Raw genomic sequence first — 26,951 nt, forward strand, 5'->3', positions numbered from 1 at the left:
TGTACGGGGTTTCCCGGACTCCCTATAGGGGTATATATATTACCCCTCACATCTGCCCCTCCGCTATGATACCTAGTTCATGTAGAGCCATCATCACTGACAACCAATCAGCTGCTGTCATTTAATTCCCTTCTTGGAGTGTAGAGATGTAAGCTGTGCTGTGATTGGCTGCTGGTCCTGTGCAGTGTCTGTATATACAGTATAGGAGCAGATACTGAGTATTACACAGCTGTAGTGACGTAGCACTGTGCTATATACTAGTACTGTACAATTACACAGCGTGTCCTGTACTCTCACATCACTAGTACATGCGTTTGGTGTTGGTGGTGTCTGCAGGGGGCGCTGTGGATAGTAGTGGCAGGTTAGTTCTTGCAGTGTTGTATTGGCAGCACTGGGGGCAGTAGAGAGCAGAGTGGTGGGCTGTGCAGACAGGACAGGTGAGTGCTCAGGCCTTGTGTATTGGGGGCTGGTTGTGCTGTTTTTGGCTTTGCCCCCTCGGTCCTGTGCCATGTTGGCTCTGTCACTTCTTGTCCCTATGCCTGTGACCTGATCCAGGTGTAGCCGCCCCAGTGTCCTCCATGTTGGTTTGGGGTAGTATAAAGTATACTGAGCTGTGTTTGCTTTGTCTATGGACTTCCCCTTTAAGTGCCTGATATTTCGGTCCTGACTCCATCTTTGAATAATATTTGCGGTGTCCCCGGTGGCGGTGGTGTGATAATACGGGGTGTTTCCTGTGGGCGCGGGGTGGGTGGGGTGGGGTGACTTTAATATTTGACTTCAGACGCTGCGCTGTCCATTCTCTTCTGTTTGTAGGTAAATCTGGCCCTGGGAAAGTTGGGTGACGTATTCAGTCCACCATTGCATGTCTTATACTGTGTCCATCACTCCGCTTTTCCAGATACCTGAATGGCAATGTAGCTTTGTCATGCAATGGGGTATATAAATGGAAAGATTAGCCACCCAGCTTTCCTAGGAACAGACTGTAGGACGCTGAGCTCATGTAGGAAAGTTTGGTGATGACTCTTATGCGTTCACTGCTGCCGTCACCCAGCTTTCCCAGGCTCAGATGTGACTGTACAGTGACTGGGCTCTGGATGTGTTCTGTACTGGCAGTGAAGGGGTAAAATCAGCATTTAAAGGGGCAGCCCGGGTGCTGTCAGTGTCTGCTGTGGGCCTGGCCGGGGCAGTGACGGCTTCTCCTCCTCGGCTCCTCCCAGGGAAATGTTATTCCAGTCGTAGCGAGTCAGAGAGTCAGAGAGCGAGCCGGGAGAGCGCAGCGCACATCGCACACATCCTCACACTCTCTCCTTCCTTCTGCTCCAGACCGACATGGAAACGCCAGGGAACCGGAGGACCAACCGGGGCCACTCGTCCACCCCGCTGTCCCCCACCCGCATCACCCGCCTGCAGGAGAAGGAGGACCTGCAGGAGCTCAATGACCGGCTGGCCGTCTACATTGACAAGGTGCGCTCCCTGGAGTCGGAGAACGCCGGACTGCGGCTGAGGATCACCGAGTCGGAGGAGGTAGTGAGCCGCGAAGTGTCCGGGATCAAGTCCGCCTACGAGACCGAGCTCGCCGACGCACGCAAGACCCTGGACTCGGTGGCCAAAGAGAGGGCTCGACTCCAGCTGGAACTGAGCAAGATCCGGGAGGAGCACAACGAACTGAAGGCACGGTAAGCAATGCCTGGGGTTAGATACTGGGGCAGGAGATGGGGATGGGGGGTATATACTGGGGCAGGAGATTGGGACGGGGGGTATATACTGGGGCAGGAGATGGGGGGGTATATACTGGGGCAGGAGATGGGGGGGTATATACTGGGGCAGGAGATTGGGACGGGGGGTATATACTGGGGCAGAAGATGGGGACGGGGGGTATATACTGGAGCAGGAGATGGGGACGGGGGGTATATACTGGAGCAGGAGATTGGGACGGGGGGTATATACTGGAGCAGGAGATTGGGGGGGTATATACTGGGGCAGGAGATGGGGGGGTATATACTGGGGCTGGAGATAGGGACGGGGGGTATATACTGGGGCAGAAGATGGGGACGGAGGGTATATACTGGAGCAGGAGATGAGGACGGGGGGTATATACTGGGACAGGAGATGGGGATGGGGGGGTATATACTGGGGCAGGAGATGGGGACGGGGGGTATATACTGGGGCAGAAGATGGGGACGGGGGGGGTATATACTGGGGCTGGAGATGAGACCGGGGGTATATACTGGAGCAGGAGATGGGGGGGGGGTATATATTGGGGCAGGAGTTGGGGACGGGGGGTATATACTGGGGCTGGAGATGGGGACTGGAGGGTATATACTGGGGCTGGAGATGGGGACTGGAGGGTATATACTGGGGCTGGAGATGGGGACTGGAGGGTATATACTGGGGCTGGAGATGGGGACTGGAGGGTATATACTGGGGCTGGAGATGGGGACTGGAGGGTATATACTGGGGCTGGAGATGGGGACTGGAGGGTATATACTGGGGCTGGAGATGGGGACTGGAGGGTATATACTGGGGCTGGAGATGGGGACTGGAGGGTATATACTGGGGCTGGAGATGGGGACTGGAGGGTATATACTGGGGCTGGAGATGGGGACTGGAGGGTATATACTGGGGCTGGAGATGGGGACTGGAGGGTATATACTGGGGCTGGAGATGGGGACTGGAGGGTATATACTGGGGCTGGAGATGGGGACTGGAGGGTATATACTGGGGCTGGAGATGGGGACTGGAGGGTATATACTGGGGCTGGAGATGGGGACTGGAGGGTATATACTGGGGCTGGAGATGGGGACTGGAGGGTATATACTGGGGCTGGAGATGGGGACTGGAGGGTATATACTGGGGCTGGAGATGGGGACTGGAGGGTATATACTGGGGCTGGAGATGGGGACTGGAGGGTATATACTGGGGCTGGAGATGGGGACTGGAGGGTATATACTGGGGCTGGAGATGGGGACTGGAGGGTATATACTGGGGCTGGAGATGGGGACTGGAGGGTATATACTGGGGCTGGAGATGGGGACTGGAGGGTATATACTGGGGCTGGAGATGGGGACTGGAGGGTATATACTGGGGCTGGAGATGGGGACTGGAGGTTATATACTGGGGCTGGAGATGGGGACTGGAGGGTATATACTGGGGCTGGAGATGGGGACTGGAGGGTATATACTGGGGCTGGAGATGGGGACTGGAGGGTATATACTGGGGCTGGAGATGGGGACTGGAGGGTATATACTGGGGCTGGAGATGGGGACTGGAGGGTATATACTGGGGCTGGAGATGGGGACTGGAGGGTATATACTGGGGCTGGAGATGGGGACTGGAGGGTATATACTGGGGCTGGAGATGGGGACTGGAGGGTATATACTGGGGCTGGAGATGGGGACTGGAGGGTATATACTGGGGCTGGAGATGGGGACTGGAGGGTATATACTGGGGCTGGAGATGGGGACTGGAGGGTATATACTGGGGCTGGAGATGGGGACTGGAGGGTATATACTGGGGCTGGAGATGGGGACTGGAGGGTATATACTGGGGCTGGAGATGGGGACTGGAGGGTATATACTGGGGCTGGAGATGGGGACTGGAGGGTATATACTGGGGCTGGAGATGGGGACTGGAGGGTATATACTGGGGCTGGAGATGGGGACTGGAGGGTATATACTGGGGCTGGAGATGGGGACTGGAGGGTATATACTGGGGCTGGAGATGGGGACTGGAGGGTATATACTGGGGCTGGAGATGGGGACTGGAGGGTATATACTGGGACAGGAGATGGGGACTGAAAGGTATATACTGGGGCAGGAGATGGGGATTGGGGGTATATACTGGGGCAGGAGATGGGGATTGGGGGTATATACTGGGGCAGGAGATGAGGACGGGGGGAAAATACTGGGGCAGGAGATGGGGACGGGGGTTATATACTGGGGCAGGAGATGGGGATTGGGGGTATATACTGGGGCAGGAGATGAGGACGGGGGAAAATACTGGGGCAGGAGATGGGGACGGGGGTTATATACTGGGGCAGGAGATGGAGATTGGGGTATATACTGGGGCAGGAGATGAGGACTGGGGGGTATATACTGGAGTTGGACACGAGGACTGGGGGGGTATATACTTGGCAAGAACATGAGGATTGAAGGGTATAAACTGTGGCAAAGAGATGAGGACTAGGGGGTATATACTGGCGTGGGAGATGTAGACCAGGGGACATATACTGGGAGACTGGGGGTGGGGGGTGGAAAAGCTGGGTAGTTGTATTCCAATTTGGAATACATGGGAGAAATTGAATGCGGGGGGGGGGGGGGGGGAGGTATATACTGGGGCAGGAGCATGATATGGATTTGGGAAGGCATACACAGGAATGAAATACACAGGTGATATGCCTGTGGGTGGGTAGTTGGTGTACACTCCGGACTCTGTCACCCTGATATATATATATACAGCAGGTACGGACCCCGGGTGGGTAGTGGGTGCGGCCTCTGTCACCCTGATATATATATATATATATATATATATATATATATATATATATATACAGCATGTACAGACCCTGGGTAAGTAGTGGGTGTACACTGCGGACTCTGTCACCCTGATATATATATATACAGCAGGTACGGACTCTGTCACCCTGCTATAACCGTTTTTTTGCGTTTTCCGGACTTTGATCCACAATGTTTAGATTTGAATGGGGGGGGGGGGGCGGCTTCTCCTGTACTCACCACTTTCACTTTCTCCGGTAGAGAAAGAAATTCCATGCAATCCCCCCTCCCCGCCCGCCCGCGGCCGCCCTCCCGGCCCTGTCACTGCCGGCCATTAATAGACTTCACTGCAGACAGGAATCCTCTCACTGTAGGTTTATTTGGAGGGCGATGACTCAGAGAGGGGCGATATCTTCTCCCCCTTGTGCCCCGACACTGTCTGGGCCTTACCCCTACCACGCGTCCTGCGTCTCGTATTGATCCCTATGCCTGGTGTCTGTGCCCTGTGCTTACACATTCTGATGCACAGAGTATTTAAGCACGTCTCTGCACACAGGGCGAGGGGCAGCTGCTTCTTTTGCAGCTGTCATCTTCATCTCCTGTTGAGCCTGTTGTGCCCGCCTGCCCTGGCACCGACGTCCGACTCACTCAGGCATTGCCAGGCACTGGAGGAGGAGACGCTGTTGTGTTCTGCTCCTCTGCCATGTGTTGTGTCTGGCCGGCCGCTGATATGGGCACACCCTGCCCGCCGCCACTGACAGGCTTTCTAGGTGCTTTCTTTCTATTAAACCCCTCGGCATAAAACGCGTGGAGAGAGCGAACTCCGAGGCCTTATATGGCACCGCCGAGCTGGCCTTCCCTCCAACGTGGTGTCCTGCCAATATCCAAATTCTGCTTTCAATTTTCCGAGCATTCCTTGTAAATCCCTTTTATCCGTAATTATCCCGCCCGATTCTGCCCTCCAATTACATACATATGTGGTAGGGGGCTTGTGGGCGGCCAGACGGGTTTCCGCGGTTGTCGTAGTTTCCATAGATCTGAGTCTGTGATTTACATGTTGTTCCTAAAAACATGGCCACCTGCGTGAAAAAGAGTCGCCAGTCCAGGGCCGTAGTCAATAGTCGTAACGTCTAAACACATGGCCGCCCGCTCCATACCCAGTACTACGTGAAGAATAGTCGCCAGTCCAGGGTCGTAAGCTATGGTCGTGGCATCTAAAAACATGGCCGCCCACTCCATACCCAGTACTACGTGAAGAATAGTCGCCAGTCCAGGGTCGAAATCTACGAGAAACCGGTTACAAGTATTACGTAATGAGAGGAATAGGGAGGATCACAAGGAAGAAGTGACTCAATGTAGCAGAGCCGAACGGTGCGACTAATCCCGTGTAATGAGTCCTGCCTATAGGAGGCAGCGCACCGAGCTATATTGGGAAACCTGTATTATATATAGAAAGCCGTGAACTATTACTGTGCACGGAAATATCGCATTCCCTCGTTTCTAGTAGAAATTTTTAATTTTTTTTTTCATTCCATTTTATTTTTGGGTAATTTTTTTAAAATATTTGTAATATAATTTGTGTAATTATTATATTTTATATAATCTAGCCCCGGGCGTCGCTCAGGTTGTCGCGATAAAACAATAAATATATGGGGGGGGGGGGGAATAAAATTTGAATTAAAAATTTAGAAATTTGAATTTTAAAATTTGAATTAAAAAAATAAATCAAATTTCATTGGCAATTTTTTTTAAAAAAATGTAATAAAAAAATGTAGTGAAGTGAAATTGGAATCAAAGTCTCGTTGAAATACGAAAAATTTTTAGTGTAAAAAAAAAATAAAAAAATTCAGTGATTTGTTCTGTATTTTATATTAAAAACACAAATTATTAATTTTTTTTTTTCTAAATATACAGAGTAGTAAAAATTTCCCCATCTGGATACCGCCCTCTGTATAAAGTAGTGAGTAAGCGTACGCTACACGCCTAATTGTGAGGTTGGTGTTCCCACGTGGATGGTTACAAAATATACAAAATGGCCACCATGCTGAGGTAAAGCGATGAATCTCCTTACATCAACGGCCTATAAAGTATGGGATATGTGTATATATAAACCAAGGGGTTAATAGAGGGTGTGACGGGTCCACGTGGTTCGTTACGAGCATCTATTCTGAGCAGACACGTGGGAAACAAAATGGCCGCCATGCTGAGGTAAAGCGATGAATCTCCTTACATCGGCGGCCTATAAAGTATGGGATGTTTGTGTATATAAACCAAGGGGTTAATAGAGGGTGTGACGGGTCCATGTGGTTCGTTACGAGCATCTATTCTGAGCATACACGTGGGAAACAAAATGGCCGCCATGCTGAGGTAAACCGGTGAATCTCCTTACATCGGCGGCCTATAAAGTATGGGATGTGTGTGTATATAAACCAAGGGGTTAATAGAGGGTGTGACGGGTCCATGTGGTTCGTTACGAGCATCTATTCTGAGCATACACGTGGGAAACAAAATGGCCGCCATGCTGAGGTAAACCGGTGAATCTCCTTACATCAGCGGCCTATAAAGTATGGGATATGTGTATATATAAACCAAGGGGTTAACAGAGGGTATGACGGGCCCACGTGGTTCGTTACGAGCATCTATTCTGAGCAGACACGTGGGAAACAAAATGGCCGCCACCCTGGATTCTGAGGTAACGACGATTGAGATCCACAATCGGTTTTGAGGTAAAGACGAGTGAGATGATTGTGGGGTTTGTTCTCTCTGTTATTACCACGTGGATGTCCAATGTAGTAAGATCATGGGAAACAATATGGCCGCCATACCGAGGAGAAATTTGTCAAATATCGTAGGACATGACTGGCGTCTCTGGCATAGCTCGCACATACCTTCATGTTGTCTACCTGCGGGGTACATGGCCGTGCATTACCTCAGCGATCGGTGCAGGCGTGTTACAGTCATGGTATATACGAAAGTTCAGGCCGAGGATACAGGTGGTCCCCGCATACACATTCCTATAGTGCGCAGATATGGCGGTATTGCCTCAGGGAGATGTACGAGATTCCTTCTCCTTGTCAGGCCCACGCCCGCCATTAATTGTACCTGTTATTTCCATGGCTACCCGTAGGCCGGGACCTGCCAGCTCATAAAATAGTAATTTGTGGCTCATCTCTTGCACAAGGCTTAGAGCGCCGCGGCATGCTGGGTACACGGGGCGCCGCACACCTGGGCACCACCTTGTGTGCTCTGCCACGCCCGTATCCGAATCACAATGAAGCGTGCAAGAGAGGGATAGGAAGCCATTGTGTCGTGAACACTTATGTCCAGCAGCACAGAGTATTTCAGGAGTGGACTGTGCTGCGTTTAATAACGGGTGTTATAGAAGGAGACAGGACCTCAGAAAGCACGGAAGATTTTAGGAAAGGGCTGTGCTCATTTCATAGAAAGTCATGGTAGATGGAATGGCGTCCCTCAGCAGCACAGAGGATTTCAGGAGTGGACTGTGATGGGTTTAATGACGGGTGTTATAGAAGGAGACAGGACCTCAGAAAGCACGGAAGATTTTAGGAAACGACTGTGTTGATCTCATAGAAAGTCATGGTAGATGGAATGGCGTCCCTCAGCAGCACAGAGGATTTTAGGAATGGCCTGTGCTGACCTCATCGAAGGTCATACAGGGTCCCTCAGCAGCACAGAGTATTTTGGGAGCGGACTTTGCTAATCACATAGAATACAGTATTTTAGGAGACCTCATAGGGGGTCAGTACGTTGTTTAAAGTTATTCAGCAGCACAGAGTATTTTAGGAACAGACTTTTCTGACCTTCGTAGAAGGTCGTTGCAGATGGGACAGAGTCCTTCAGCAGCACAGAGTATTTTAGGAGAGGCGTGTGCTGATCTCTTGGAAGGTCATTGTAGAGGGAATAGGGTCCCACAGCAGCACAGAGTATTTCAGGATACCAGTATGCAGTTAATAATAGAGGTTCTGGACCTGAGCTGGTACAACCCAGGCCCGGTTATGGTCCATGTGCCCGGCCGGCATCTTCCGACATCCCACGATCTGCTGGAATCCCGTGACGTCCGTGCGAGTCTCTGACATTCCTCGTGTCGTCCACATCGCTCCTTCCCGGCCGGCGCTCCCATAACCTTGATAAAAGTCTCTTTGTCCACACAAACATCCAGACTGGTGGAGATATGGCGCTGGGGCTGGCAGACGGCCCGCGCGCTCATTAACCACTCCCGTACCAACCCTACAATAGAGCGAGTGACTGGCACAGCCGATGTGGGCGTCATCATGGAAATGTCACCAACAAGGCGAACCACAACCTGATCAACACTGGTACACTAAACAAAATGGCTGCCCCTGGTCATCCCAGATCATCACGGGGTCCGCCATATTGGATGTCTCTTATCTGCGCCGCTCCCTCTGTGACAAGGTTCACTTTTTTTTCCCTCGCATATTCCGAATTCCTGTCATGAAGTGAAAGTGTTTCGGCCTCTTGTGTAAATGCCGTGACGGTGCGTGTATAGTAAGATGGCGCCGCAGCAGGGGTGTAAGTCCAGCAGGCGGTTCTCTCACCTATTCGCCATTTCCGGCCATGTCTCCTGGCAGGCTTGTTTGTTTATGATTTACTCCTCCGTGATTGGGCGCCATGATGGATCGGTGCCAGCCTTCCGTCGGTGGCGCTCTTCCAGTCTTTATTTATGACTGCCTGGCATCATCCGGATCATTGCTCACGTTTTATTGTTTTATTTTCCAGATCTGCGTCCTGGCGGTAAGGCGGCGTGCTGGAGTACGGACTCGCCACGCTTGCCTCAATTTTTGTGGTCATTTTTGGCCGCCATTTTAAAACGTAGTGAAGGCGTCGCAGTCGGAGAGCTTATCCTTCAGTTGCCACTTCTTCCTCCTCTGCGGTCAGACCGTCCTGCCGATAACGCAGACCATGGCACGAAAAACAGGAACCCCTGACACCCCCCTCTTCTCCCCCCCCCTCCGGCAATTGCTTCCTGAATTATACCCCAAGCCCTCAGGGACCACAGACCTGAAAATTCCTGCAGCGATGAGGCCGATGGTAGCCCGTCAGAGGCCGCGTCACGTCACGTTTACTACTTGACCCATGTACACCCCCCCCCCCCCTCATTTTTACGGAAAGGGGGCTGATGTATTCAATAATATAAGGAATTCCTTGTGTTTCGGCGGCGCTGTCTCAGCACGCCTCGTAAGACATGCCGTCACCGTCTCACCTGACAACTTGTCACACGCTACAGATCCGCGTCCTTTTTATAAACTCGCAGCGTATGATATTTTAATCCCTAGGGCGTAACAGAATCTCACGTTGGGGAGGGGGAAAATAAATGTAAAAAATTTCAAAAATAAACAAAAATTTATTTTAAAAAATTTGGAAAAATAAATAGAATTTTTTTTCAAATTTTCAAAAATAAACTAGTAAATTGGTTCCCACCCCCCCTTCCTCTCTCCCCCGTAACGATCTCATCGTCTCGCAGACCTCGCTAACAAAGAACAGCTTGTGCGCAGACGATACGGCGGCCTCTGGAATAATTTTTTTTTTTGCCTTTTATTCCATCCCATAAAACGCGGCGGCCCCGGAGAGGGGGGGGGGGGATGGGATAGAAGTTTCCACTGTGGTTAGAGAGATATTATTATTATTACGCTCTGGGTCTCGGCGCGGCCCGTGACTCACGAACATCTCTTCGCTTCTATGTTTGCGGTTTGTAAATCAGGAATTTTTGTTTTCTTCGTTTCTAGAAGTTCTTTGTTCTGTAACAGATCCCGGAGGCGTTTTTTTGGATCTTTGCTCGCCTCGTGTGACGGGGGTTTTTTGCAGAAGTTTTGTTCCTTTTGCAGCTGCTGGATCGGGAGCAGTTGTCTGGGCAGGCGACAGAGACCCTCGTACATGTAATGACGGGAGGGGGAGACGGCTCAGCTGTTACCAGCAGGCCTGTGTTTACAAAGACGGGACTGAACGCGTAATCCTGGGGGAGGGGCATCGCACTCTGACTGACTGGAATCCCGGGGTTAATGTGACAATTAAAAGGGTTAATTATTTTTACATTTAAGGGGTTCTCCTGTCGTAAACAAATAGGTCGCCAGTATCGGGCCCTCAGAAACTCATGAAATGGGTTGATTGATCCAAGCACAGCGCCGTCATTTATAAGTATAGTGGCCGTGCTTGGTATTGCAGCTCAGCCCCATTCATTTGAATGGGACTGAGCTGCAGCCTAACCATGTGACTTGAAAAAGTCATGGCAACAGCCTGAGAACAGGAAGTGGAGCGCATCCATGCTCTTCAGCTGATCGGCGGAGGTCCCCTCGGGTGTCTGACAATACTGACCCAATATTGGAAAACCGTGAAAGTAATAAAATTCAATAATTTAAAAAAAAAAAAAAAAAAAAAAAGTTTCTAAAAAATATTTAAAAAATCATGTAACCGCAGTGACTGCCAAAACTGAGGTAGACGTATATGTAGCGCAAGGGGGAAGCTGACTACATGACCGTAGTAATGGAGTTGATGCTCACGAGATGGTATTTTATCGACCCCTGGTAGGCGGTGTTATTTCTAGTGCAGGAGGCGGAGCACAGCACAGCAGTGCTCGCTTTGTGTCATGCCCCGCCCCTTGGATCCCGCAATCAGTAGGACATAGCTGGTATACTTTGTGATTCCTCACTTGTCTTCCCAGGAAGCGGCTGTGGAGGACGATATGACACCCCTGCACTTGATAAGCGTTGTAGTAATACATTACATCTGGACCCCCCTCCCGTACATGGCGGACTTCCTTCCTAAACATTGGCCGCTATTAATGGAATCTTCTCCCGTATAACATTAGTCAGTGTGGACTGGGACATAGGGACCGCGATGGGCACTGGGGTGACTGCTAACCCCATGGTGGTTCCTACAGAATGTGTCATACATAGTGTTATCATGGCTCCCGAGAGTACGGGGGGTCATGTGACCCATGGATGTGGCTAGAGGATGATATGGGGGTGGACGATTTACAAAGGGCGAAGTCTAGCTGTACATTTGGGAAGGGGGCATCTACAAGGGTCTGATGCCCCCCCATCACAATACCCCAGTATTATAGAGGACACTTGGGACATGGGGCCCCTTACTGATTTACTGTTAGGGCCCAGGACCTTCAATCCATCAAATGTATAAAGATGGCGGCAGAGAGAAAAAGATCTCCCGGCACGTGGCCATATTTATCACTAATAGTCCGGGTTTGAGGTCGCTCGGATGTATTTCTCGTATCGTCTCTCTAGCAGTGACGGCTTCTCCTATCAGCCCTGCCATATGACTACGTGGGCACGGGTTCCTGTGCTGCCCCTGATAAATGCGGGCGGTCTCGGCGGGGTTGTGTCATCCATCACAGCAGCGGGATTCGTCTCCTACTGCTCTAGTCACAGTCAGGTCATGGCGGCCATTTTGTAGGATGTAGAATTTCAGCCTTTTGATTGGTTACACTCTTCTCCAGCCAATCATATCGCAGCTTTCCGTTTCCTTTCATCATCACTCCTATTCGCATGGAGGCCTCGTCCTCCTCCGTCAGCCCTTATATACCCAAGGTGGCAGCCATGTTGTGAACCTATCTGAAATACAAAATGGCTGACGTTGAGTAACGGCACAAGGGATGTCTGAGAGGAACTCCATAGTTGGAGTTGGACTATGGAGTAGTTTTAAGTGGATAGACTGTGTACATAGAGGTGAGGTAGTCCATGCCTCGCGCCTCATTATTATGTAGTCGTCCATCCATACTATAGGTGCACCAGCTCAGCTACTGTACTGCACTTCACAAGTGCACTTCTCCTGTCATCTCGGCCTTGTGTCCATAGTAAGAAGTGTCATCTCATAGAGGTGAGGTAGTCCATGCCTCGCGCCTCATTATTATGTAGTCTTCTCACAGGGTCCTCCATCCATACTATAGGTGCACCAGCTCAGTTACTGTACTGCACTTCACAAGTGCACTTCTCCTGTCATCTCGGCCTTGTGTACATAGTAAGAAGTGTCATCTCATAGAGGTGAGGTAGTCCATGCTTCGCGCCTCATTATTCTGTAGTCTTCTCACAGGGTCCTCCATCCATACTGTGGGTGCACCAGCTCAGCTACTGTACTGCACTTCACAAGTGCACTTCTCCATTCTTACTGTAGGATCTCATACAGGGAAAGTATTAAGACGGAGGGCGCGGCGCTGTTGTGTCAACATGTCCCAGACGTGCCTCAGGCCGAATACCAAAAACTTCGCTAGTTAAATACAGGAGGTGACAAACGCCCTGCTCATCCATTTACATACACTGGATTTGGCATAAAGGGACATCCTCGACACCTGGAATTACAGGTTAGTCCGGGGCCACAACAATGGTCAGGAGTTGTCAGATTCCCATCATGTAAAAACCTGACCATGAGTATATAGGCACTGCTTTGGGGTGCTGGGGACGTCACTGTCTTGGGGGTCTTGTAGAAGTAACTTTTATGGGGGCCCTGTGGTGATTGCTGTTATGAGAGCATTGCGATGGGCACTCTTATGGGGACACTGTGGCTGATATTATCAGGGGCACTCTTATGGGGTCACTGGCAGTCACTGTTATGTGGGTGCTGTGATGGGCACTCTTATGGGGACACTGTGACAGATACTCTAAGGGGCACTCTTATGGGGGCACTGGCAGTCACTGTTATGAGGGCATTGTGTCGGGCACTCTTATGGGGGCACTGTAACAGATATTATGAGGGGCATTCTTATGGGGTCACTGACAGTCACTGTTATGAGGATGCTGTGATGGCCACTCTTATGGAGGCACTGTGACGGAGGGGCACTCTTAAGGGGGCACAGGCAGTCACTGTTATGAGGGTGCTGTAATGGGCACTTTTATGGGCACCGTGGTGGATATTATGAGGGGTACTCCTATGGGGGCACTGGCAGTCACTGTTATGAGTGTGCTGTGATGGGCACTGTGACGGAGGGGCACTCTTAAGGGGGCACAGGCAGTCACTTTTATGAGAGCATTCTGTTGGGCACTCTTACCGGGGCACCGTGGCGGATACTATAAAGGGCACTCTTATGGGGACACCGGCAGTCACTGTTATGAGGGTGTTGTGATGGGCACTTATGGGGACGCTGTGGCGGATATTATGAGGAGCACTATTATGGGGTCATTGATAGTCACTGTTATGAGGGCATTGTGATGGGCACTCTTATGGGGACACTGTGGCATATACTATAAGGGGCACTCATATGGGGACACTGGCAGTCACTGTTATGAGGGCATTGTGTCGGGCACTCTTATGGGGTCACTGTGGCGGATACTATCAGGGGCACTCTTACGGGGACACTGTGGCGGATACTATGAGGGGCACTCTTATGGGGACACTGGCAGTCACTGTTATGAGGGCATTGTGTCGGGCACTCTTATGGGGACACTGGCGGATACTATCAGGGGCACTCTTATGGGGGCACTGCGGCGGATACTATCAGGGGCACTCTTATGGGGACACTGGCAGTCACTGTTATGAGGGCATTGTGTCGGGCACTCTTATGGGGTCACTGTGGCGGATACTATCAGGGGCACTCTTACGGGGACACTGTGGCGGATACTATGAGGGGCACTCTTATGGGGACACTGGCAGTCACTGTTATGAGGGCATTCTGTTGGGCACTCTTACCGGGGCACCGTGGCGGATACTATAAAGGGCACTCTTATGGGGACACCGGCAGTCACTGTTATGAGGGTGTTGTGATGGGCACTCTTATGGGGACACTGTGGCATATACTATAAGGGGCACTCATATGGGGACACTGGCAGTCACTGTTATGAGGGCATTGTGTCGGGCACTCTTATGGGGTCACTGTGGCGGATACTATGAGGGGCACTCTTACGGGGACACTGTGGCGGATACTATGAGGGGCACTCTCATGGGGACACTGGCAGTTACTGTTATGAGGGCATTGTGTCGGGCACTCTTATGGGGACACTGGCGGATACTATCAGGGGCACTCTTATGGGGGCACTGCGGCGGATACTATCAGGGGCACTCTTATGGGGTAACTGTGGCGGATACTATGAGGGGCACTCTTATATGTATTGTTAGGATCAGCTGTCATGACATTGCTATGGGGATATTTTGGGGATTGTACGGCTCTCTTCTTATAAATAGTTCTGCATGTTATAGGACAGCGTGTGGTGTCAGTCACAGGGGCGGACATATTTGTGGGGTTTATAGAGATTTTGGGTGTAGTGTCCCTTTAAGCCTCTTGTTACTATTTAGTCATAACCGTATGACGCACCCGCCGGGTGTCACATATCTCGCCCCCCCTCCTGACACCCTCCTGTTACACCCGTCATTGTTAGGAGGAAATAACGGGCCCAGGACGGAGCCAAAGCCCTTGCTTGTTATCATGGCGACAGAGACACAAACTGTGCCCCCCCCCCTCCTCCTTGAGGGTTTCCATATTGGTGACGGTTCCTGGAGTGATGACTCATGGGATGTGGGCCTGCAAGGATAAGAGCGGCCGCCATTAACCCTGTCACTGCTGCAGCGGTGATCACCCAGCTTCTCCAGACCCCTGAATGGTTGTATTTAGATCATTTACTGTGTGACTAGGCATATTGCCATTCAGGCCTCCGGGAAAGTCGCCGTCAATTCCTTCCGTTCTCTATTTTTGTCCAGTTCTCACGATATTCTTTGCAGCTGTCTCTTCTGATCCTGGGAAAGCTGGGTGACGATATGACTGCTGCCAGATCCAGCTTTTCCAGACTCCTGAATCTTATATTGCTTATATAAGAATAATTCTCCCACTTCTGTGAAGTAGCTTTGCCATTCAGGCGCTGTGGAAAGCTGGGTGGCAGTCTCATAGACTCAGCTTCCTATTGAGTTATGGCGTCCGTTCTGGCGTTTTTCTTTTTTCATTTTAATCTAATTCTATCCGCCATAATTAGATCAGACCTGCGTATACCGTATAAATGACCGCCATTGCCCACAACTGTGACCACGTTGGGGGCGGAGCCAGTATTCAGTTAGATACATGCCTTAAGTTCGTTTCTCAGCCCGCCCACTACGTAAAAAATTGCGCCGACACATTAAAATAGCGAAATCTCCGAAAAAAACAGGGTGACTCAAATCTGACTCATTTATTGTCTCAAAAAAATGGCGCGCGTCCACAGACTGCACGGACGGATGCTGCCCATGCGCTGCACGTATTTTTGTCGCTGTCCGGCGATCGCAGGGTTTCCCAGGGGTAGCCGGGCGGAAATCTGGCTGAAGGTAAATGAAATATTGGCAGATGTACACCGAGGAAGAAAGGGATGAAACAGGCGGCGGCGGCAGCAGCAACGTGGCAGCTTGTACTTCACATGTCAGCCCTTCCTGGCCCGGAGTGTAATAACCTTGTTATGTGCCAAGTGTATACACCCTACGTCTACACCGCCAGAGCGCGGGGTTAACTCTGCGCAGTGATCGCAGACAATGGAGAACTCGTGAGATGGCCGAGGGAAGAGGCCCGCCGTGCCTCTGCGGTGTGATACAGAGCAAGGTTAGGGCATATAGGATGTCCTATCTATCGATCGATATATCTATCTATATATAATGTGGTACCGCACACCTCCATATTGTAATTCCTGAGGTATAAGGCACTCCAGACTTAAATGACGCCATATCACGTATAGTTGTGAGGTATCCTACACCTCCATATTGTATTTCCTGAGGTATAAGGCACTCCAGGCCTCGATGACACCATATCTTGTATAGTTCTGAGGTACTTTACACCTCCATATTGAATTTCCTGAAGTATAGGCCACTCCAGCCATTGATGCCACCATATCACGTATAGTTGTGAGGTACCCCACACCTCTATATTGTACTTTCCTCGATGACGCCATGTCTAGTATAGTTGTGAGGTACCCCACACCTCCATATTGTATTTTCCTCAATGACGCCATATCTTGTATAGTTGTGAGGTACCACATACCTCCGTATTGTATCTCCTGAGGTATAAGGCACTCCAGGCCTCGATGAAGCCATATCACGTATAGTTGTGAGGTATCCTACACCTCCATATTGTATTTCCTGAGGTATAAGGTACTGCAGCCCTCGATGACACCATATCTTGTATAGTTCTGAGGTACTTTACACCTCCATATTGTATTTTCTGAGGTATACTCCACTCCATGCATAGATGCCGCCATATCACGTATAGTTGTGAGGTACCCCACACCTCCATATTGTATTTTCCTCAATGACGCTATGTCTCGTATAGTTGTGAGGTACCACATACCCCCATATTGAATATCCTGAGGTATAAGGCACTCCAGTCGTCGATGATGTCATATCTCGTATAGTTGTGAGGTATCCTACACCTCCATATTGTATTTCCTGAGGTATAAGACAGTCTAAGCCTCGATGACGCCATTTCTCGTATAGTGGGTATTTCACACTTCCATCATGTCATCTGAGGCACCCTTAGTCTTAAGGACACACATGGGGTACACGGCACTGGCCATGTTGTATATACTTCCACCTCTGAGGTACTCGCTATATAAAGTATATACAGGACCCTCCCGCCTTCCTCGATCTTGTTTTTTCCTGTCTATTCTGACAAGTCCCGGCCTCGCTCCCACTTTCCCCGGATCTTCTGTGCCCTCGGGTTACTTTTGTCGGTTTATTTTACTTTTACCTGAGACCTGGGCGTTCCCTTTATCTCGTAAAACAAAGAATGGCGGGCGGATGACCCCCCCAGGGGGGCGCTGTGGTGATGATCCAACTCTGCGCGAGAGACATATAATTTCACACACGCGGCTCCCAGATCTGTATCGGCCACTACAAATTGGACCAAAAAATTCTTTCGAAAAATTCATTCAAAACTTTTTCAAATTTTTGTTTATTTTTAAATTTGGATGGTTTTCCGATCCCCGGCACGTCTTTCCCAGATTTATAACCCCTTTGTCACCAGCACCACTTCTATAGATTTGTCATGAAAACTTTTTGAAAAATTTAATAAAAAAATTAATTTTCAAATTTAAATTTTTTTTTTTTCTAAATTTATGTTTTAAAATCAGTAATTTTCCTGATCTTGTCCCCTGGCATGTCGGTCCCACATCTGTATCCTCTATGACTATCGCCAGCATCGTGGGAATAAAACACAATTCTCTACATTCGTCATGAAAACTTTTTCGAAAAAAAATTCAAAAAATTTCACTTTTTGCAATTTCTTTTTTCTAAAATAAGTAAATTTCCTGCCCCTTGTTCCCTGGTAGCGCTGACGTCAGACGGCGGCACCCCCACACTCTGGGAGCCTCCTGTATAAACAGTACGCTCGGCTTCCATTAAGTAACTGGAAACTTGGAGCGAGCGTCGCTGGAGCGCGGCCACGAAACGCATTACTGGAATCAAAAAAAAAAAAAAAAAATTTCTTTTTTTTTTTTTCATTTTGTGCTAAAAATACCTGGAATGTTCTGTGCAGACGACGTCCGGCCACCGGGATTTGTATAGAAACCTATGAAATGCGTTGCCCGGGCCCAAAGTTTACAGCGGATTTTGTGTTACTAACAAATGTAGTTTGACGTGCGGCAGCTGCTTAGATCTGTTCTTGGGAAAGCTGGGTGATGACGGATATGTCTGCCGTTACAACTCCCATAGGTGGAGTGAGCTGTATTGTAACGCTGCACCTGTCCAGTGAAGCAGCGCCCCCTATATATATCGTATACAACCCCCCGCCACGTGCTGTCTGCTACAACAAAGTCTGCTCCATCTGTGTCTCCGAGCAGCTGCTGTGTTTACAGAGTCAATCCCGTCCCCGCCAGCAGCTGCCGCCTTGTATAATCACTACATGGTGGCCGGCAGCCCCGCGGCATGCTGGGAAACGGGTGGGTCCTGACCAGACGGGTCTAGAGTTCCCCTTATCGTAGCCCCGCCCCCTGCGATGAATGGACTCGTTTACAGCCTGGTTAAAGTTTACCTCAGATATGAATGGGGTTGTACAGATGTGTCCTCCCTTCTTACCGTCTTCAGATACGTTGCGATAAGCGGCGCCAGGCGACTGGCTTTGTTTTCGATTTGGCGGTGTCTAAAAACAGAAGCCGTAAGGCTCAGTTTACATGGCGCTTTGCAGCTCAAGTCGCCATTCAGGACTCTGGGAAAGCTGGGCAACCAATGGTATTCAGGGATCGAGACAGTAGAGTAGAAATTGACAACAAGTGTTGGAGCTGTGGTGGCGGCCATATTGGTTGTCATTCCAGTTACTGACTGCTAGCGGGTTGGTGCTGTTTGGTTACCCATAGGGCCCCTGAAATTTGGGAGCTGCGGGCGACTACTCTAGTTTTCCTCCGCACCATTTTTAAGCGAATCTAATGCGAAATAACGTAAAACACTAAACGCAGCCATTTTGAAGGTCAGAGACATAAACGGGTGACATCTTAGACACGATTTGTGATTTCTAATAAAGGGGGGGCCTTAGACTACAGGCTACAAAATGTCCGCCAAGATCTGACCCCGTGTTGGATTTTTGTTTTTTTCAGAAATAAGAAGAAGGAGGCCGATCTGCTCGCGGCTCAGGCGCGGCTGAAGGATTTGGAGGCGCTCCTTAACTCCAAGGATGCGGCATTGTCCACCGCTCTGGGGGAGAAGAGAAACCTGGAGGCCGAAGTACGGGACCTCAAAGGTCAAATCGCCAAGGTGAGACGTAGGCACCAGCACTAATCTTACACCACCTCAGGGTGTTGTATACAGTATACGGGGGCACAACCTGACTCTGCCATTCTCCTTACAGTTGGAAGGAAGCCTCGCCGATGCCAAGAAGCAGCTTCAGGATGAGATGCTGCGCCGCGTTGACGCCGAAAATCGTAACCAGACCCTGAGAGAAGAGTTAGAATTTCAGAAGAACATCTACAGCGAGGTTGGTGGATGATCTCTTCTGTATACCAGGCAGCGGCGCTGTATATGACGGTATATAAGATGTCACCATTGTGGAGTTCACATTAAATTCGCCTTCATTCTTGTGACAGGAACTGCGAGAAACCAGGAGACGCCATGAAACAAAACTGGTGGAGATCGACAGCGGCCGCCAGCGCGAGTTTGAGAGTAAATTGGCCGACGCTCTGCAGGACCTGCGCGCCCAACATGAGGGACAGATCTCACTGTACAAGGAGGAGCTGGAGAAGACGTACAATGCCAAGGTAAGATGGAGCAGCGGCCTGAGCTTCAGGTTTTGACCTTTAACCCATGAGCATGTGCTTTTTGTATATTTTGCCTTTAGGGTTTGGAATCCCAAACATCACGGGTTATTATTAATCCGCCATACCAGTAGCGCCCGAGTGTGAGCATTGTGCAGATTAACACAGGAATAGTGCAATCTACTTCATTATGGCATGTGTAGGTTTAGAGAAAAACTAGCATCCGTACTACTCCCTCCTGCATACAAAAATATAACTACTATAATACTGCCCCTATGTACAAGAATATAACTACTATAATACTACTCCTATGTACAAGAATATAACTACTATAATACTACCTCCTATGTACAAGAATATAACTACTATAATACTACCTCCTATGTACAAGAATATAACTACTATAATACTGCTCCTATGTACAAGAATATAACTACTATAATACTACCTCCTATATACAAGAATATAACTACTATAATACTACCTCCTATGTACAAGAATATAACTACTATAATACTGCTCCTATGTACAAGAATATAACTACTATAATACTATTCCTATGTACAAGAATATAACTACTATAATACTACTCCTATGTACAAGAATATAACTACTAGAATATTGCTCCTATGTACAAGAATATAACTACTATAATACTGCTCCTATGTACAAGAATATAACTACTATAATACTACCTCCTATATACAAGAATATAACTACTATAATACTACCTCCTATGTACAAGAATATAACTACTATAATACTGCTCCTATGTACAAGAATATAACTACTATAATACTATTCCTATGTACAAGAATATAACTACTATAATACTACTCCTATGTACAAGAATATAACTACTAGAATATTGCTCCTATGTACAAGAATATAACTACTATAATACTGCTCCTATGTACAAGAATATAACTACTATAATACTATTCCTATGTACAAGAATATAACTACTATAATACTACTCCTATGTACAAGAATATAACTACTATAATACTGCTCCTATGTACAAGAATATAACTACTATAATAATACCTCCTATGTACAAGAATATAACTACTATAATACTACTCCTATGTACAAGAATATAACTACTATAATACTGCTCCTATGTACAAGAATATAACTACTATAATACTGCTCCTATGTACAAGAATATAACTACTATAATACTGCTCCTATGTACAAGAATATAACTACTATAATACTACTCCTATGTACAAGAATATACTACTATAATACTGCTCCTATGTACAAGAATATAACTACTATAATAATACCTCCTATGTACAAGAATATAACTACTATAATACTACCTCCTATGTACAAGAATATAACTACTATAATACTACTCCTATGTACAGGAATATAACTACTATAATACTGTTCCTATGTACAAGAATATAACTACTATAATACTGCTCCTATGTACAAGAATATAACTACTATAATACTGTTCCTATGTACAAGAATATAACTACTATAATAATACCTCCTATGTACAAGAATATAACTACTATAATACTACCTCCTATGTACAAGAATATAACTACTATAATACTACTCCTATGTACAAGAATATAACTACTATAATAATACCTCCTATGTACAAGAATATAACTACTATAATACTACCTCCTATGTACAAGAATATAACTACTATAATACTACTCCTATGTACAAGAATATAACTACTATAATACTACTCCTATGTACAATAATATAACTACTATAATACTACTCCTATATACAAGAATATAACTACTATAATAATACCTCCTATGTACAAGAATATAACTACTATAATACTACTCCTATATACAAGAATATAACTACTATAATACTACTCCTATGTACAAGACTATAACTACTATAATACTACTCCTATGTACAAGAATATAACTACTATAATACTGTTCCTATGTACAAGAATATAACTACTATAATAATACCTCCTATGTACAAGAATATAACTACTATAATACTACTCCTATGTACAATAATATAACTACTATAATACTACTCCTATATACAAGAATATAACTACTATAATACTACTCCTATGTACAGGAATATAACTACTATAATACTGTTCCTATGTACAAGAATATAACTACTATAATACTGCTCCTATGTACAAGAATATAACTACTATAATACTGCTCCTATGTACAAGAATATAACTACTATAATACTACTCCTATGTACAAGAATATAACTACTATAATACTACTCCTATGTACAATAATATAACTACTATAATACTACTCCTATATACAAGAATATAACTACTATAATACTACTCCTATGTACAATAATATAACTACTATAATACTACTCCTATGTACAGGAATATAACTACTATAATACTACTCCTATGTGCAGGAATATAACTACTATAATACTGTTCCTATGTACAAGAATATAACTACTATAATACTGTTCCTATGTACAAGAATATAACTACTATAATACTACTCCTATGTACAAGAATATAACTACTATAATACTGCTCCTATGTACAAGAATATAACTACTATAATACTACCTCCTATGTACAAGAATATAACTACTATAATACTACTCCTATGTACAAGAATATAACTACTATAATACTACTCCTATGTACAATAATATAACTACTATAATACTACTCCTATGTACAAGAATATAACTACTATAATACTACCTCCTATGTACAAGAATATAACTACTATAATACTACTCCTATATACAAGAATATAACTACTATAATACTACTCCTATGTACAAGAATATAACTACTATAATACTACTCCTATGTACAAGACTATAACTACTATAATACTGTTCCTATGTACAAGAATATAACTACTATAATAATTCCTCCTATGTACAAGAATATAACTACTATAATACTACTCCTATGTACAATAATATAACTACTATAATACTACTCCTATATACAAGAATATAACTACTATAATACTACTCCTATGTACAGGAATATAACTACTATAATACTGCTCCTATGTACAAGAATATAACTACTATAATACTACTCCTATGTACAAGAATATAACTACTATAATACTACTCCTATGTACAAGAATATAACTACTATAATACTACTCCTATGTACAAGAATATAACTACTATAATACTACTCCTATGTACAAGAATATAACTACTATAATACTGCTCCTATGTACAAGAATATAAGTACTATAATACTGCTCCTATGTACAAGAATATAAGTACTATAATACTACTTCTATGTACAAGAATATAACTACTATAATACTGCTCCTATGTACAAGAATATAACTACTATAATACTGCCCCCTGTTGACAATCATGTGGATGTATATCTCAGTATAACATAATCTTATATCTTTCTGCAGCTGGAAAACGCCAAGTTGTCGGCAGAGCGTAACAGTACGATGGTCGGTGAGGCTCATGAGGAGATTCAGCAGAGCAGGATCAGGATAGACAGTCTCAGCGCCCAACTCAGCCAGCTGCAGAAACAGGTGAGTGTGGCGGTCATTCCGGTGTACAGTATGGCAGTAGTTCCTGCCTGACAATGATAACTATCGTCTGATATTATGTTTTCTGTAGTTGTCAGCCAAGGAGGCCAAGATCCGGGACCTGGAGGACGCCCTCAGCCGGGAGAGAGACTCTAACCGGCGGGCACTGACGGAGAAGGATCGGGAGATGGCAGAGATGAGGGCTCGTATGCAGCAGCAGCTGGATGAGTACCAGGAACTGCTGGACATCAAGCTGGCCCTGGACATGGAGATCCACGCCTACCGCAAACTCCTGGAGGGAGAGGAGGAGAGGTGGGTGTCGGGGGCAGTAGTAGTTGTCTTCTCCATGCCCGTCATGTGGCAGTATGGAAGCATCTCTGTGGTGGCCATGTTGGATGACTCCATATTGGGTCTTGATACAGTAACTGAGACCTCTTGTTCCCGTAGGCTTCGTCTGTCACCCAGCCCTACTGGGCAGAAGAGGGCCTCACGGACCGCACATTCCGGGGCACACGTCTCCTCTGTTTCCAAGAAGAGGAAGCTGGAGGGAGAGTCGAGGACCACCAGCTACAACCAGCACGCCAGGACCAGCGGCAAAGTCTCCGTGGAAGAGGTCGATCTGGAGGGAAAGTTCGTCCGTCTGAAGAACAAGACCAGTGAGGTGAGTAGCTCCCCCTGGTGGTGGGGCCATGAGGTGACAACCACCATGTAGTGACACGGGGCAGGATCTTCATTTCTGACATCACGACGTAGGTTAGTGACATCACTTTCTTCTCATTACAGGACCAATCACTGGGCAACTGGCAGATAAAGCGTCAGATTGGAGAAGACAAGCCCATCATCTACCGATTCCCTCCTAGGACCACTCTGAAGGCCGGGCAGACCCTGACGGTGAGTGAGACTGTACTGTGATACTGGATCTGGACTGCTCATCTGTGGAGCATCAGCGCCCCCTGGTGTTGGAAAGGGGGAAATATAGATCAGACTGGATACTGCAGTTTTCTTTCTGACGCCCCCTGCTGGTAGATGATCTTCTCATATAATCTTTTCTTCTCTTCTCAGGTCTGGGCTTCTGGGGCTGGCGTTCCTCACAACCCCCCCACTGATTTTGTCTTGAAGTCTCACACTTCCTGGGGGACCGGGGACAGTATCCGCACTGCATTGTTGACCTCCAGTAATGAGGTGAGTGGCCACAAGGTGGAGGGGCAAAGGGCAGACCCACAGGTTTCAGGCCTGGGTGGTCGCTGTATTCACATGTTCTTCATTGCAGGAAGTCGCCATGCGTAAGCTTGTCCGGTCAGTAGTGAATGATGAGGATGATGATGAGGATGACGAGGATGGAGAGCACCACCACCACCACCACCATCATCATCATGTAAGTAACATACACTTTAATATCAACTTTTCGGAGATTCTCCTGAAAAAAGGGGGTGACCTCCCGGAGTCCCATCTCAAGAAGCTGGCAGAGTGCATCCGTATCCCATGGGCGGTCTGTGATCGTATAGATTAGATAGGCACTTTGTGTATGGGGGTGGACAGCACAAAAAAAGGGGGCAAACCCTTGGACTCCTGAGCACAAGTCTCACAAATCCGGTGATTGCTTTACCAATCACATAAAAGGGGGTGACCTCCTGGACTTCTGTGTACAAATCTCACTAACTGGGCATAGTGCATCCGTATCCCATGGGCGGTCTGTGACCAAAAATTTGTCATTTAGCAAATATGATTGAACCACATTCCTCCCCCTTATATGTTTCTGCAGGATGGGCAGAACTCCACCGGAGACCCCAGCGAATACAACCTGCGCTCCCGCAACATCACCTGCACCACCTGCGGGCAGCCAGCTGACAAGGGCGTAGGGGGCGCTCAGACTGCTGGCACCTCCTCATCCTCAAGCTCTTACACTACCGTTACCCGTACCTACCGTAGTACAGGGGGAGCCGGTGGAGGCAGCAGCCTAGGGGAGAGCCTGACCCCCCGAAACTACATTGTGGGGAACAACCAACGTACCAAGGTGAGACACGATGGCGAAAGTAACCAAACATAGTATAATTTTTGTAGTATATGTTACTGACCCCGCCCCTTCTTGTGTGTGTGTGTGCGCAGGTGTCCCCGGAGGGTTGCGGTATTATGTAAGGACGCCGCCGTGCAGTGTTCACCCTGAGACGTCAGTGAAGCTTCTCTTTTCCTGTGGGATTTTTTTGTTTTGTTACATTTTTTTATTTTCTACATCAGGTATTTTATATAGAAGGAGATTTTTTTTTTTTTTTTCTGAAGGCAGCCATTTTTTTTTTTTGAAAAATGAAACCAAAGCTAAACCCGTGACAGACGCCCCACCCACTCATACCAGCATCGGGCCCCTGCTGAAGCTCCGCCCTCCTGATGACTTTGCACTGTGATGCTGCGAGCGCCGAACCCTCAACGGTTCTAGGTATAAAAGTCATCTGAATTTTTTTTTTTTTTTTTTTAACCCATTCAGTACTCATATGTGTTTATGAGTAAGAGAGCAGGCACAATATGGAGACAAGATGTATCCGAAACCAAAGAAGTCATGTTTACAAGACCCTCCAGGGGGCGGGGGAGAGACGGATTCCCCTCCACCCGTGGGCCTTAGAAACCACTACGTGCCAGGTGCCCTTAGTAATCCGTTACTATTATTACAGGGGGCGGCCATTTTGTTGTAGTCCTGCCATTGTTCAGTGTTGTCCACCTTCACCTGAGATATTTGCACTCGGTCTACCGTAGTACCGGTAGCGGAATAATAATAGGAGGGGTCTATATTTTTTTGCGCCAAATATCAGAGGATATTCTATTTTTGCAGATTGGGTAGGGTGTAGAGCACGGGGCGATGTAACACTAGACTCTGCAGCTTTCTTTTCCTTATTGGGGCCCTCACTCAGGGGTCATAGTCAGGGGCCACATACTTGGAATCATTGGATAGAGGGTGCCTCCGCCATCTTGCTTTATTTTTTTATATGGCTTGTAGTTACCGGTGTAGCCGCGTTCATACCCGTGCATGGCGCTGTATCTATATATATTGTACGCTCACGTTCTTATTTCGGGGGCGGCTCTGAGATTATTTTTTTTATATATATATATATATATACTACAAATTATTATAAAATGCCATTTTTTTAAAGGGACGGCGCGTATATATTAAGCCCCGCCTCTTTGGGTGGGGGGGCGTTCCTTTAAAACTGGCCTTCTATAATCCGCTTTAGCCTTATCGCCCTCTAGTGTCCCGTGAGGTTCCGTAAAGCACATTTTCCTGAAGGTTGAAACGCGATGGGTATAAGAAGGGTTAATCCCCGCCGTGGGGGTGGAGATCATGGAGTCCTGTTATGTGTCAGTAAGACGTGGACCAGATAGCTGGTACTACTGGAGAGCTCCTTGTCCAAGTGCCTTAGAGGAGTCCCCGAAGCTTTTGAAGTGCCTTCCCCTCCCCCCTTATCCCCCCTCCTCAAAATTTCTGTGCAATTTTGAAATAAAAACCAATGATCCAGATGTTTTTGTGTCTTCTGTTCCTTTAAGAACGGCCATTGTTGTGTTTTCCAACGGTCGACTACACCTCTGGCGACCACCAGGGGGCGATGCTGCGATGGTTCATATCAAAGGCACGTTGGTCCTGGAGTCTCATAATTTAGGTAAATGCACCAAAGACTGACTTGCTTTACAGCAGTGCTGTAAGGGTGACCACTAGGTGGCGGTGTTGCTCTTCCGACCACCAGGGGGCAGTATAGCACTGACAGTAGTGAGATGAAATGATA

At 47.3% G+C, this 26,951-nt stretch overlaps 1 protein-coding gene across 1 annotated transcript; it reads left to right on the forward strand.

Moving 5' to 3' along the window:
* Positions 1-1,241: 1,241 nt before the first annotated feature.
* LMNA (lamin A/C) lies at positions 1,242-26,686 on the forward strand. The gene is made up of 12 exons (XM_075283310.1): positions 1,242-1,676; positions 19,013-19,169; positions 19,264-19,389; positions 19,499-19,669; positions 23,062-23,187; positions 23,276-23,496; positions 23,632-23,845; positions 23,968-24,075; positions 24,247-24,366; positions 24,455-24,559; positions 24,947-25,198; positions 25,291-26,686. Exons 1-12 carry the CDS (start codon positions 1,330-1,332, stop codon positions 25,318-25,320), a joined length of 1,977 nt encoding a protein of 658 aa, XP_075139411.1. The 5' UTR covers positions 1,242-1,329; the 3' UTR covers positions 25,321-26,686.
* The last annotated feature ends 265 nt before the right edge of the window (positions 26,687-26,951 follow it).

This window comes from Leptodactylus fuscus, chromosome 7 (genome assembly GCF_031893055.1).
Source record: "Leptodactylus fuscus isolate aLepFus1 chromosome 7, aLepFus1.hap2, whole genome shotgun sequence".
NCBI lineage: Eukaryota > Metazoa > Chordata > Amphibia > Anura > Leptodactylidae > Leptodactylus > Leptodactylus fuscus.